This window comes from Phodopus roborovskii, unplaced genomic scaffold (assembly GCF_943737965.1).
Source record: "Phodopus roborovskii unplaced genomic scaffold, PHOROB, whole genome shotgun sequence".
In the NCBI taxonomy this organism is placed as follows: Eukaryota; Metazoa; Chordata; class Mammalia; order Rodentia; family Cricetidae; genus Phodopus; species Phodopus roborovskii.
Window position 1 is genome coordinate 8,973,270 of NW_026126546.1, and position 13,968 is coordinate 8,987,237.

At 43.6% G+C, this 13,968-nt stretch overlaps 1 protein-coding gene and 1 pseudogene across 1 annotated transcript; one reads left to right on the plus strand and one right to left on the minus strand.

Annotated features, from left to right (window-relative positions):
* Window positions 1-978: 978 nt before the first annotated feature.
* Slbp (stem-loop binding protein) lies at window positions 979-13,968 on the plus strand. The gene is made up of 8 exons (XM_051200316.1): window positions 979-1,110; window positions 1,224-1,340; window positions 4,290-4,394; window positions 9,045-9,104; window positions 9,338-9,475; window positions 11,054-11,203; window positions 12,262-12,343; window positions 13,721-13,968. The coding sequence occupies exons 1-8, from the start codon at window positions 1,052-1,054 to the stop codon at window positions 13,835-13,837; spliced, it is 828 nt and encodes a 275-aa protein (XP_051056273.1). The 5' UTR covers window positions 979-1,051; the 3' UTR covers window positions 13,838-13,968.
* On the minus strand, window positions 6,397-6,908 carry LOC127233745 (60S ribosomal protein L23a-like; annotated as a pseudogene).

A 13,968-nucleotide genomic window follows, 5' to 3' on the forward strand; every position in this document is an offset into this window, starting at 1 on the left:
TATGGCTATAGACCAGAAAGCCGAATTAGAAATTAGTGTCAGAAAGCCAGGCAGTGGTGGAGCAGGCCTTTAGTCACACCATTTGGGAGGCAGAGGCTGAGGCAGGCTTCTAACCTGATCTACAAAGCTACACAGAGAAACCCTGTCTCAAAAAAAAAAATGTCAGCGTTCGGAAAGGGACACGGGACTAGCATTCCAGACCAGACAGTGATAAATGGTTTGGCACGGTGCCCTTCGATCGGCTCTCCAATCTACTCTCTTTCCCGCTGCTCTGGGCCAGATCCACCTTTAAAGTGGTATCGCGAACGCCCACACCATCTGCAAGTAGGACAGATGGGGTCTGCAGAGGTCTGACCCTCGTGCTAGTGACTCAAGCATAGAGGACATCACCAGAAACCGAGCAGACAGACAACTTTGGAGGGAGAAAGAGGCCACTAAGTGAGCTGGCTACTAAGGAATCTCTCACAGCTTCAAAGTCACGGGTTTAAACTATAGGCGGGAGCTCACGGAGTGTGGTGGAGGCGGGGAGGAGGGAGGGGCCAGTCCCGGACCTGGGCGGTGTCTTCCGTGTTCCGGCCCGCAACAGCGACGTGGTCACGCCCACCTACTTTGAGTGGCAGTGGCGCGCACAGCCCAATCTCCCGCCAATACTCCTCGGCCCGCGAAGACGCAACCAATCAGAAACCAGGCAGGCACAGCGCCAGCCTCCTGGAAGGCCGTCGGGAGCCGCCAGTTTCTTTTCACTTTAGTCGGGCTATGGCATTTCCCCCACCATCGTGGGCGGCTGCATCAGGCGTTGGAGTCTGGTGACTGCCTGCCGTTCCGGGGCTTAGGTCCGAAGTGGGGCCGCCAGCGGGGCGCTCAGAGTCGAGAGGGCCTCCCCTACAGCTGGGCGCCCGATGGTTTCGTCCGACCCCGCGCGCGCGCGGGAGTTGCTGAGGGGCGGGGCCGCTGCGCATTTAAGGGCGGTTGGTCGCGGCGAGCTCAGACCTCGTCAGCTGTCGCCCAGTGAGCTTGTTGCTGCTGCGCCGCCCTTCGATCCTCTCCCGCCATGGCCTGCAGACCTAGAAGCCCACCCCGGTATGGGAGCCGCCACGACGCCGGTGAAAGGTAAGTGGGCCATGCAGTCTACAAGTCTTCGTCTCCAGTTGTCTGTGAGGTAGGGGTCCCTGAAACACCGAGCTAGTAGGGCCCCGCCCACTGACCGCAGTCTGTGTCCTCAGCCCGCGGTCCCCTGCGAGATGGAGTCTCGGACGGAAGCGCAGAGCCGACGGAAGGGACCGGAAGCCCGAGGACTCTGAGGAAAGCGAGCGCCAGATTGCGGACCGTCGGCCTGAAAGGTGGGCGCTGGCCCAATTCAAACGGGTTGGTCACTTGGTGGTCTGGAGGAGGGCCAAGGGACCCTCATCCCATTGCACTCGCTTTCTAGGAGCTGTTGGAATAATTAGGTGACTTTGGATTCTCTTTATTTTCGCTCAGTCTTAGAAGCAGCTTACCAGCGACTGATAGGTGGCAGCAAAACTGGTTTTATCCGGAGTGGGGGAGCCTTTATATTCGCACACCTTGCTAAAATGTTTTGACACTCCCTCCCCCGCCGTGTGTGAGAGAGAAATTAGGTTTTATTACCTGAGTGAAATCCAGATGTTAAAACCAAAGTTGAATTGAAACCTCGTGATGTGCCTGGGTCCCTTCCATCTGATAAGCTTTTGCCACAGTGTTTAGTTGTTGTTGCTTTTAAGGTGAGGCACCGTGTTGTAGCCAATGAGGTCTCTTGGTAGTCTCATGGAGGAGTGCCAGCAAGTAAAATAGTTAATTCAGAGAGATCAGGAGTGTGAAGATTAAGCTGGTGATGTGAGCTGCTCAGGGATTTGCTCTGGGGACCTTTGTGTAGTGGTGACTGATGAGAAGAATAAATGATCTCGGGATATTTTGACCATGCCTTTCTATGGGGATATGTGGTCTGCTAGCCAGGGACTAGAAGAAGGGAAGGTAAGGACAGCTGCTAAGCCCAGGGAAGGGAATTGGTGGTTCAGGGAAGGTGGTGTGGAATTCAGACTTGTGAATACACTGACCGGAGATAGAAAAGTCAGACTGATTCAATCCTTTGATCATCTCTCCTTAGAGTTAACCCCCATGGGTGGTGGCAGTGGGTGGACAGACCTGTCTTGGGAGAGAGGCTGTCAAGTGTGAATGTGATTTACCAGCACATATTTGAAGGCTTTCAACCAGTTATGGGAGTATAGGGGAGGCCAAAGGACAGCCCTAAGGTAGGTAAAAGGAGAGGTGATACTGTATGCATCAGTAATCCCAGTAAATCTTAGGAGTTAGATGCAAGAGTATCAGAAGAAGCTCAAGGTCTTCCTTTGCTACCTAGTGAGTTTGAGCTTAGCTTGTCTCAATGACTGACTATCTTGTCTCAATGAAAATAAAACCAAACAGAAAACCTTATTGAGATGAAGATAGAAGCACAGTCATGGTCTCAATTAACCGAAGATAAAATGTTAGGTTGTTTTTTGTGTTTGCTTTTTGAAGACAGGGCTGTCCTGGAACTTCTAGGTAGATCAGACTGGCCTTGGACTCAGAGGTCCACCTGACTCTTAAGTGTTGGGATTAAAGGCATGTGTTACTACTACCCCAGGTTAGGATTATTTTTATGTGTATGAGTGTTTTGTAAGGTGTATGAGTGTACCACATGTATGCCTGATTCTTGTGGAGAAGAGGGCGTTGGATTCCCTGAAATTGAATTTATGGGTGATTGTGAGTTGCCGTGTGGGTGCTGAGACACCTCTCCAGCCCCAAGTGTTAGAATCCTAAATTCTCTAGGTCTTGGTATCTTGAGCCCTAGTTCATAGGTGGTCCCATAGCCACTTCATTTTACCAGTGACAGGGTGCTTCTGTGCATTAGCATTTTACTTTTTTTCCTCTTAAGAGATTTGTTTATTCACATCTGTCTTCATGCACACCAGAAAAGAAAATCTGATCCCATTACAGATTGTTGTGAGCCACCATGTAGTTGCTGGGAATTGAACTCAGGACTTCTGGAAGAACAGTCAAGAGCTCTTTGTGCATGTCTGTCCGTGCATGTGTGTGCTTTGAGAGGGTTTTTGTTTGTTTGTTTGTTTGTTTGTTTTTCAAGACAGGTTTTCTCTGTATTGCTTTGGAGCCTGTCTTGGAACTAGCTCTGTAGACCAGGCTGGCCTTGAATTCACAGAGATCCACCTGCCTCTGCCTTCCAAGTGCTGGGATTAAAGGTTTGAGATACCACCCTCCAGCATGGTAAACTAATCCTTAGTGAAGTAAAGTTACAGCTGCCAGGCTTGGTGGCACATGCCTTAATTCCAGCACTTGAGAGGCAGAAGGCTCTCGAGTTCAAGGCCAGCCTATATAGTGAGATCCTGTCACAAAAACAAAAGAAAAATTTTTAAATTCACGAGACTTGTTTATTACCTTTTCCACATAATTGTGGTGCAATCTCTCAAAAGTCTTCTGGACATCATTAGACAACTACTAACCCACTATGAGTCAGTGCTAGATTATGGGAAGTCTACTAGGAAGAGTCAAGTTGCTAAAAATATTGTCAGTACTACAAACAGTACCTACAATGGAATCTTGTGAGTCTTGTGTTTCTGAAAAGTAAACAACCTCATCTTACTGGCTTCTCACCATGGGTTTTTCAGTGTTTAGCACTACAATTTTTTTTTTGAGCCTTAAAAATTCCTATAATATGGGCTGGATTGATGGGTCAGGTTAAGAGCACAAGGTGTTCTTCCAGAGGTCCTGCCTGAATTTTAATTCCCAGCAACAATATGGTGGCTCACAACCATCTTAGATCTGCTGCCCTCTACTGGTATGTAGGCATTCATGCATGCAGAGCACTGTATACATAATAAAATAGGTTTTTTAAAAAATCCTATAATACTTTGTTTTACAGCTAGCACATTGAAGCCAGTGGCTAACACCTGTATTGCCAGCACTTATGAGGTAGCTGAGGGAGGAGAGTTTTCAAGACTATATGATGAGACTGTTTGAAAACATAAAGCCAAATTCCATTGTAGGTACTGTTTGTAGTACTGACAATATTTTTAGCAACTTGACTCTTCCTAGTAGACTTCCCATAATCTAGCACTGACTCATAGTGGGTTAGTAGTTGTCTAATGATGTCCAGAAGACTTTTGAGAGATTGCCTAAACTCACCTGTTTCCTTGGCATCCTGCCAAAGCAGTGCCATATTCTTTCCTCAAAAAGCAGAGATAAAGTGCTCATTTAAATGCATTTTTCCTTTATTGTAGCTTTACGACTCCTGAAGGCCCTAAGCCCCGTTCTAGATGTTCTGACTGGGCAAGTGCAGTTGAAGAAGATGAAATGAGGACCAGAGTTAACAAAGAGATTGCAAGGTACACACTTTGTAAGATTTTGTGTGTGTGTGTGTGTGTGTGTGTGTGTGTGTGTGTGTGTGTGTTTCAGTTACTATATTCATAGAATGTCTTAGAATCATGGTTCTTAAAAATCTATTCTTTAGGGATTGGGATTGTTGCTCAGTGGTAATGAGTTTACCTAGCATGATGAATTCCTGAGTTTATTGATCCCTGGACAGCCAAAAAGGGAAAATATCTAGTCCTTAGGCTATCATTAGCATCTCTTGGGAACTTGTTAGAAATACATATTTGCAGGCTCTTCTATTTAAGAGCTTCCTAGTTTAAGAACTACTGTCTTAGTAGAAATAGGTGAGGTGCTGTGGATGGCAGTGATGGGGGCTTTCTTTTCATGTTGCTCTCTGACAGAGCTAGTGTCTTACTGAACTCAGAACTTGCTAATTTGGTTATTCTACTTAGCCGGTTTATCCTGGAGATGCCATGTGTCTGCCTCACAAGTACTGGAATTACAGGTGGACCACCACACCCATCTAGGATTTTATGTGGGTGGTACAGATAGATCCAAATTCTGGTTCTCACATTTATGTGAAAAAATTCTTTATCTATGGATTTACCTTGGAAACCCTAGGTTTTGTTTGTTTGTTTTTCAAGGCAGGGTTTCCTCTATTGCTTTGGAGCCTGTCCTGGAACTCACTCTGTGTACAAGGCTGACCTTGAACTCACAGAGATCCACCTGTGTGCTGGGACTAAAGGCGTGTGACACCAACACCTGGCTAGGTTTTTCTTTATTGTTTTTAGCAGTACTGGAGGTTGAATCCAGGTACTTGTGTATGCTCTCTGACAAGAGTACTTACTTTACTTGGTTGGCATAATGAAACCAGTTCATGTCAGGTGGTGATGGTGGTGTATGGCCTGTTCTACAGAGTGAGTTCCAGGACAGCCAGGACTACACAGAAACACAGTCTAGAAAAACAAAAGAAACCAATTTATAGTGTTACCCATAGCAGCCCACGGAGTTGCCTTATCTTTTAGGTAGCTTGACTAAGGTAAAACCAGATCCTTGGCTTTGCCAGAGAAAATTTCAGGATGAACCATTAGGAAGCAAAGTTGGAGGTTATCAAAAGACATTTCTAATGTTTAGATTTTAAACACAGACTACTAGAAAGAGATGCTGGGAAAGAAAGTAAAATACCCCAGAGTTTGGATATGGACTTTTCAAAGGAGTAACATTTTGTTGTCTTTATGGTGGTTATATATAGGGTTTTAGTGATGCAGAATTATTTTCAAAGGATTGTTAAAGAATTTAAAAAGTTATAGGGAAGTTCCTGAGGTGTACATAATTTCAGTTGATAGTGTAAATAAAACTAAATCGGTGTAGAGAGATGGTTCAATGGATGGAGTGTTTGTTTGCACAAGAGTGAGACCTGGAGTTTGGTCCTAGCACCTATGTAAAAACTGGGTGGGCACAGTGGTTTACCTATAATCCCAGAACACCTGAGAAGCAGAAATGGAATTCCCAGAGGCAAACTGGCTAGACTACCCAGATCAAGGCCAGCAAATGGCTCTGTAGGGAAAGGCACTTACCTAATGATCCAAGTTCATTTTCTGGGAACCAGCTCCTCTGACCTCCATGTATGTTTGATAACACATTAGAACCCACACACAAATGAAAATGTAACAGATTAGCTGAACTGTGAGCTCTGGGTTTGTGGAGAGACCTTTCCTCAGTAAATAGAAAGTGCCTTTGGAAGATAGCTAGTAGATTCTCTGGCTTGGTGTTACAAAATTCCCAGAAAATAGATGGGTGTAATTGCATACACTGTTAACCTAGCGCTGGGGAAGCGATGAATATCTTGAGTTCAAGGCCAGTCTGATCTACGTAAGTTCCAGGAAAGCCAGGACTACACTTAGATGCCCTGTTGTCAATAACAACAACAAAAATCCAAAATATCTGGGAGAGAGAGAACCTAATGAAGGTTTAGCACATAGTAATCCTTAAACCCAATTTCTTTTTTTTTTTTTTTTTTTTTTTTGGTGAAAAAGTGTGTATTTGGATTAGCCAGCTGGACTCAGTTTAAATGATCCCAATTTTGTTGGCAACATCCAGAGCATCATAATCAGGAGCCAACCGAACATACACCTTCTTCTCTCCGTCAGGCCTTATGAGGGTGTTGACTTTGGCCACATCGATGTCATAGAGTTTCTTTACAGCCTGTCTGATCTGGTGCTTGTTGGCCTTGACGTCCACAATGAACACAAGTGTGTTGTTGTCTTCTATTTTCTTCATGGCTGACTCAGTGGTCAGGGGGAATTTGGTGATGGCATAGTGGTCAAGCTTGTTTCTCGGGGAGCGCTCTTCCCAGGGTATTTGGGCTGCCTCCGGAGCCGCAGGGTCTTGGGCCGACGGAAGGTGGGTGATGTGCGGATCTTCTTTTTATGGCTGTGGACGCCTTTCAGCACTGCCTTCTTGGCTTTCAAGGCCTTCGCTTTGGCTTTGGGAGGGGCAGGAGCTTCCTTCTTCGCTTTCGGTGCCATCTTGGTGAAAAGCTAAACCAATTTCTTAACCTTTTTTTTTTTTTTTTTTTTCCTTGCTCATAAGGTTTGGCCTTAAACTTCTGATCTTGTTGCCTCCACCTCCCGAGTGCTGGGATTGGAGTCATGTCACTGTGTCCTAATTATGTAGAGCTAGGAAATCAAATTCATGCATGCTAAGCAACCACTTTAAGACTTTTTGAGACAAGATTTCAATGTGTAAAACGAGGCTGGCCTCAAACTTGGGGGCACTACTAATTTTCATTGATTTTTGTTACCTGTTCTTGTTTTAGTCTCCAGTCAAATGAATAGTTCATTATTAGTTGAAATATATTGTTGGAATAAAAGATGTAAACCAAGTAGTTAGGAGGTCAGATAGGATTTGTTTGCCAATTCTGTGTGGCCTAATGACAACAAGGCTTCCTGTCTCCATCTTGGCAATAGATGATGTTTGGGTTTTGCTAATCACCTTGTCAAGGTTTTTTAGGGCCCAGGGAACCTCTGCAAAGGGTGTGTTTTCTTATAAATGGGTTGTTTTAAACAACAGAGTAGGCTCTTGACAAATAATATACCTTCTGAAATGATGTATAACTTAGAGATGTTGAAAATAGACCAGCTGACATTGAAGCCAGACAAGGCAATTTAGACTTTGCCTTTTAAGAAAAAAGGCAGAGCTAAGAGAGCTTAGTAAAGTGTGTGCCTTGTACTAGGGCATGTGTTAGGTACCCAGAACCCATGTAAAGAAGCCATGTGAGGTGATGTATGCTTGTAATCTAGTACTGGGGAGGCAGGGTATGAGAATTCCTGAAGTTTCTGGCTAGCCAGTCTAGCTGAATTGGCAAGCCCTAGGCCTATGCAGGGCCCACAGAGATGGGTTCTCTTCATCTTGATTTAAGGTCAGAAAGTTCAAACCCACTATTACTCTCTCAAGGTTCAACAACAGAATGTTTGGCCTAATGTCTTACTTTGACAACAGGGTGGGTATGTAGCCTAAGGTGTGGCTATTGTCTTGTCTTGATAATAGGATGTTTGGTTTGAGGTGCGGTTGCTTGATGTTTTTGGTATTGAGAATGTAATTATGCTTGTTCTTTGTATCTTGGCCAGGAAGTCTCTTTTCCTTTCCCCCACTTTTGATTAAGGTATATAAATTCTGTGTGTAATAAACTTTGGGCTTTTCCCCAGTATTCTTGATGCACCCTCCTGACTCTATCTCCTATGACGCTGTCTTTAGTATTTATAATTTTTTGGCCTGTCATTTCTTAATCCATGCTCCCTCCTCTGAGGCACGGACACTGCTTGCAGCCTAGACCTTGTGCCAAAGCAAAGTGGGATGGCTCTGAGGAATGATAATGAAGTTTTTATGTCCTCTACGAGCATACATGAGCATGCCTTAAACACAGGAAAGGAAAGAAAGTTTTGAAATTTTTTTTTTGAGGGACAGGATTAAAATTTACTTGGAACATGAATAGCAAGGAAATAGACTCAAGAGAAATAATGCTGGGCCAGTGAGATGATTCATAGGCAAATATGCGTCTAAGCCTGATGACCAGAATTTGGCTTTCACAAGTTGTTCTGTGACCTCTGCACATGTGCTATGGTATGCATGCACAAACACAATACAGTTTTTTAAACAGGGCTAAAGTGATGGCTCAGGTTAAAAGTACTGACTGTTCTTGCACAGGACCTAGGTTTAGTTTCTAACACCCACATGGAGGCTCACAGCTGCTTGTAGCTCAGATCTTTTGTATATGGATGTTTTGCCTCTATATGTGTGTCTCTGTACCCTATGTATGTGCCTGGTGTCCACAGAAGCTAGAGGGCATCAGATCTTCCTTGTGCTGGGGAATAGAACCTGGGTTCTCCGGAAGAGCAGCCAAGTGATCCTAACTGCTAAGGCCAAAAAACATGTTTCTAGAAATTAAAAGAAAAAAGTTCATCTCCTGTTCTAACCCACCCCTCTAAAGTTTTTAGTCAGGGCTAATGTAAGTAAGTCCAGGCTAACCTGAGACTCAACATTCTTCCATTCCCAAATTATGCTATTCAGGAAAAAAAAGAAAGGCTTCGTTCTTATTTTAGAAGTACTATTTTTTGTTTTATGTGTTTTATGCTTTTAAAAACAGTATTTTATTTTGTTCTCAGATACAAGAGAAAACTACTCATAAATGACTTTGGAAGAGAGAGGAAATCATCATCAGGAAGGTACGTGCTGAAACATTTCTAGTTTGTTAATGAAACTTTTGAGTAGCTTGTCCCAGTAGCATTTATTGATAATTTGTTCTTCATTGTTGTGAACTGGAAATCCCTATAGTATAGATTGGGTTTTTTTGTTGGATTCATATCATTTGAATGAAGAGGGGGACTATTACAGTATTTTCTTGGCACACAATGATCTTAAGTCCAAGGCATGTTTAGTTTACTCTCTTTCTTTTTAGTTCTGATTCAAAGGAGTCTATGTCTTCAGTGCCAGCTGATGTGGAAACAGATGAAAGTGTTTTGATGAGAAGACAGAAGCAGATCAACTATGGGAAGAACACTATTGCCTATGATCGATACATTAAAGAGGTCCCCAGGTAGTGTTGTCACATAGGCCTGTCTTATCTTGCCCGACAACCATATCTTCTATTTATTAGCAGCTCGTAAGAACTTAAGTACAGGAATAGATTGTCATTTGAAAGGCTGGGAACATGAAGATTAACAAGCAATTCTTTTCATAGCTTTGACTATTAGCATTTTATCCTCAGGACTTACAAAGTACATGATTTTATACAAGCACATAGTTACTACAAAACACAAAAGAAAGATAAAAGTCAAGTTAAAGAATGTGTAAGTATTTAACTGGAGGGCTAGGTATGGTGGTTTTTGTTTTTAATAATTTATTTAGCCTTTATTTTATGTGCATTGGGGTGAAGGTATCAGATCCTCTGGAACTAGAGTTACAAACAATTGCAAGCTGCCATATGGGTGCTGGGAATTGAACCTGGGTTCTCTGGAAGAGCAGTCAGTGCTCTTAACAGCCCTGTGGTGGGTTTTTCTTTTTAATTTTTTTTCTTTTCTTTTTTTTTAAACTAAGATTATGTGTATGAGGTCAGGTAGTGCTGGTTCATGCTTTTAATACCAGTGGGGTGGGGGGCAGCAGAGACAGGCAGATTTCTTGAGTTCCAGGTAAACCAGGGATATGCACAGAAGTCCTGTCTGGGGAAGGAAAAAGAAAAGATGTGTATGGATGTTTTACCTTTGTGTATGAACAGTATACCATGTGCATCCCTGGTCCCTGCAGAAGCCAGATGAAGTTGTCAGATTCCCTGGATCTATAGTTTGATGGGTTTGAGCCACTATGTAGGTACTGAGTGGGTCTTCTGCAAGAGTAATAAGTGCTCTTAATCACTAAGCCATCTTTCAGTTTGTAATTGGAGGGAAAAAATGTCATTACTTTGTTTAATGTAAACATGACAAACATATAGTTTTTTTTGTTTTTTTGTTTTATCTTTTGGAGTCTTTTGGGCAGCATTCAGAAGCAGGGTTTCTCTGTATTGCTTTGGAGCCTGTTCTAGAATTAACTCTGTACACCAGGCTGGCCTTGAACACACACAGAGATCTATCTGCCTCCTGAGTGTGCCACCAACACCCGCCCCCCCTTTTTTTTTTTGTTTGTTTGTTTTTCAAAACAGGGTTTCTCTGTGTCATGGTCCTTGCTGTCCTTGAACTCACTGAGATACACCTGCCTCTGCCACCCAAGTGTTGGGATTAAAGCTACAGCACCACTGCCCAGCAAAACAGGCTTTTAAAGTATGGACTCCAAAGGAATAGTAAGATTTGAAGAAATGGTCTTTCTGGGTGGCCTCATTTACCCATTCTTTTGCCCTAGCCTCCTAAGTGCTAGGAATACAGGTTCATGCTTGGTTGAAATACTGCTTTTAATGCATTTCTTTGCTCATCTTATAGAATCTCAGTTACTACTGGGTGTGGTGAAACATGCCTTTAATTACGAAGAGACAGGAGGATCTCTGAGTTTGAGACCAGTCAGGTCTACATAGGGAGTGACAGGCCTACAATGAGAGACCCTGTTAATGTTAACCTCAAAGTATGCTTAGTCTTATCTACTGTGCAGGTGTGAATGCCTTGTACTGAAGTAATATTATGTTCTACAGACATCTTCGACAACCTGGAATCCATCCCAGGACTCCCAACAAATTTAAGAAGTATAGTCGGCGGTCATGGGATCAACAGATCAAACTGTGGAAGGTGGCTCTGCATTTTTGGGATCCTCCTGCTGAAGAAGGATGTGATTTGCAAGAAATGTATGTCTTTGTTGCTTTCTCTTTCCCTGTCACAGTGGCAGATTATCCTGGAAGTTGTCAAGAGAACATACACACTAGCCAAGGAAGAGCTTATTCACTCCCTGTGCTGGGTTTAGTCTTTTGGAGCTAGAAAACAGTCTAGGACAATTGGCTATATATGTGCCAGGTCAGAGGTCAGCCTTGGGTGTCAGTCCTTTCTACCTTGTTTGAGACAGGCTCTCACGTTTGTGATGTTTGTCACTGTGGGCCAGGTGTCCTGTGAGCTTTCTTTGTTGTGGGTTTGGGAATTCATAATTAGGACCTTATGCCACATAGGCATTTCCCACTGAGATATCTCCCCAACCCTATTTGAGGGGTTTTGGTTTGGATTTTTGAGATAGGGTCTCCTAGTACTCTGTCTTGAGGTTAGTCCAGGTAGGCCTTGAACTTAGAGATTCTCCTGAGTGCTGAGATTAAAGGTCTGTGCCACCATGGCCTGTCCCCATTTGATTCTTGGGTAGTCTGGGGCCTCCTGCATGCTGAGCAAGCACTCTGCACACTGAGACACATCCCTAGGTGCATTTTTGGAGTTTTGACTAGGGTCTTAATTATGAAGCATAGGTTCAACTTGAAGTGCTGCCTCAGAAGGTATTGTGGTACTACCATGCTCAGCTTAATAGCATTCCATTCTGCTCACCCCAGAAGAAAGGTGGTCTTGCTAGCTTTGCAAGAATGTTTACAGGGCCAGGAGTGAGTCCCAGCACAACCAGAACTATATAGAGAGACTTTGTCTCAAAAACAAAACTAAACAGGACATTTACAGGTGTGTATGAATGACAGCACAGACTGTCAGATTCTTGTTTTCTGTGAGCCTGGGCAGGTCTTTCACTTGTTGCTCTCAGCTTTCTATGTTGAGTTGAGTGGTCAGGTTTTGACAAATGTAACTGGAAGCTGACCTTGGGGGCAACACACATACTGTGATGTGGGTGATGTTTGGTTTTAGTGAAAAAACTTAAAATTGTCATTTTCTGATGGTAGCAGGTAGGTGACTGACATGCTTGTTAAATTTATTTTCTCAGACAACCTGTAGACCTTGGGGAAATGGAGACAGAATTTACAGAAAGCAGCTCTGAGTCCCAGACGAGTTCACAGGACAACTTTGTAAGTGCTTCCTTTGGTTTTGTCTCTCAGCTTGGGTGTTTTAAGTCACTTGAAAAAACATACCACATTAAATACCGAGGTGTACATACTGATTGTGATGTTAGTGAAAAGGGGATTTCCCCACCCCCCCCCATCAAGAAACACCATATTGATCACAAATTGGGTTCTGAACATGTAACCTCAATTTGGGCTTTTGGTTCATTCTACCTTTAGTCACACCACTTTTAGTGATGAGCTACTGGTGTAGGGATTATCTCCTAAATGCTTGTTAAGTGAATAATTGTTTGGGTTTTTTTGTTTTGTTTTATTTTTATTTGAGAAGGGATCTCTTTTATAGCCCTGGCTATCCTGGCTCTCACTGTAGTCCAGGCTGGCTGGTTTTCTGCTTATAGAGGTTGCTGTTATCTGTGTGCTAGGATTTTCTTGGCCTGGGAAATAGTTTTTAAAGTTGCATATTTTAAAGCTAGTTGTGGTGTATGCCTGTACCCTCGGCCTTTGTGAGGTGGAGGCAGGAAGATCAGAGATTGAAGGCTAGCCCAGAATACACAAAATCCTATTTAAAATGGGTTAGCCAGGCGGCGGTGATGCACACTTTAATCCCAGCACTGGGGAGGCAAAGGCAGGCAGATCTCTGAGTTCCAGGGCAGTCAGGGCTGTTACACAGAGAAACCCTGTTTTGAAAAAAACAAACACCCAAAACCTATTAAGTTATGACTGGGGGTGGGGTGCAGTGGGGGATGAAGTATTTCAGTCCTAGCATTTAGGAGGCAGAGGCACTTGGAGTTCTAAATTCTAGGCCAGCCTGGTCTGTGTAGTAAATTCCAGGCTGCCAGGGCTACATAATGAGCTGCCCCTCTTTCCCCCTCCTCCCAAACTGAACTATACAGAATTGCCTTATGAGAGACTCAAACATAAGCTATTATAAGCTGTTTACTTTTATTTTGGGGGGGACAAGATATCTTTGTGTAACAGCCCTGGCTGTCCTAGAACTCACTCTGTAGACCAGGCTGGTTTCAAACTCAAGAGACCTGCCTGCCTACTTCTGCTATCCAAGTCCTGAGATTAAAGATGTGTGCTACCACCGCCCATTTATAAACTGTTCTTACTTGAACATATAAACAAAGGTTCATTGCTTTATTCTGGTTCCCAGCTGTGTCACTCCAGATGCACTCAGGTTGATTGAACTTTTTTTTACACCATTTTATACCATACAATATGATAGTGACAAACTGGAATATGAATGTGCACTATAGAAATGGCAAAATGATGCTGGTTTTGTTGACTTTGTCTTGCTGCTGAGCAAGCCCACTTGGGCTGGGGGTAACTTAAGAAGCCTGTGTGATCAGCTGATGTAGGTTGACTGCCTCTGTTTTCTAGGATATGTATGCTGGCACACCCACCAAAGTCAGACATGTAGACTGCCAAGTGGAGGATGAATTCGATTTGGATGCATGTTTAACTGAACCCTTGAAAGACTTCTCTGCCATGAGTTAACTGCCACCTGGTGGCAACTCTTGGAAATATTTGGCTCTGCCTGGTCATCTGGAAGGCTGGCTAAGCATGAGCTACTGTGCATTTGTATTTGTTTTCTCCTTTAAGAGTTTATTTTCTCATGATAAATTGGG

Coding starts and splice junctions, on each gene's coding strand:
- Slbp (XM_051200316.1), top strand. CDS start 1,052: ATGGCCTGCAGACCTAGAAGCCCACCCCGGTATGGGAGCCGCCACGAC. Junction 4,395..9,044: donor GTTAACAAAGAGATTGCAAG/GTACACACTTTG, acceptor TTTTGTTCTCAG/ATACAAGAGAAAACTACTCA. Junction 9,105..9,337: donor AGGAAATCATCATCAGGAAG/GTACGTGCTGAA, acceptor CTTTCTTTTTAG/TTCTGATTCAAAGGAGTCTA.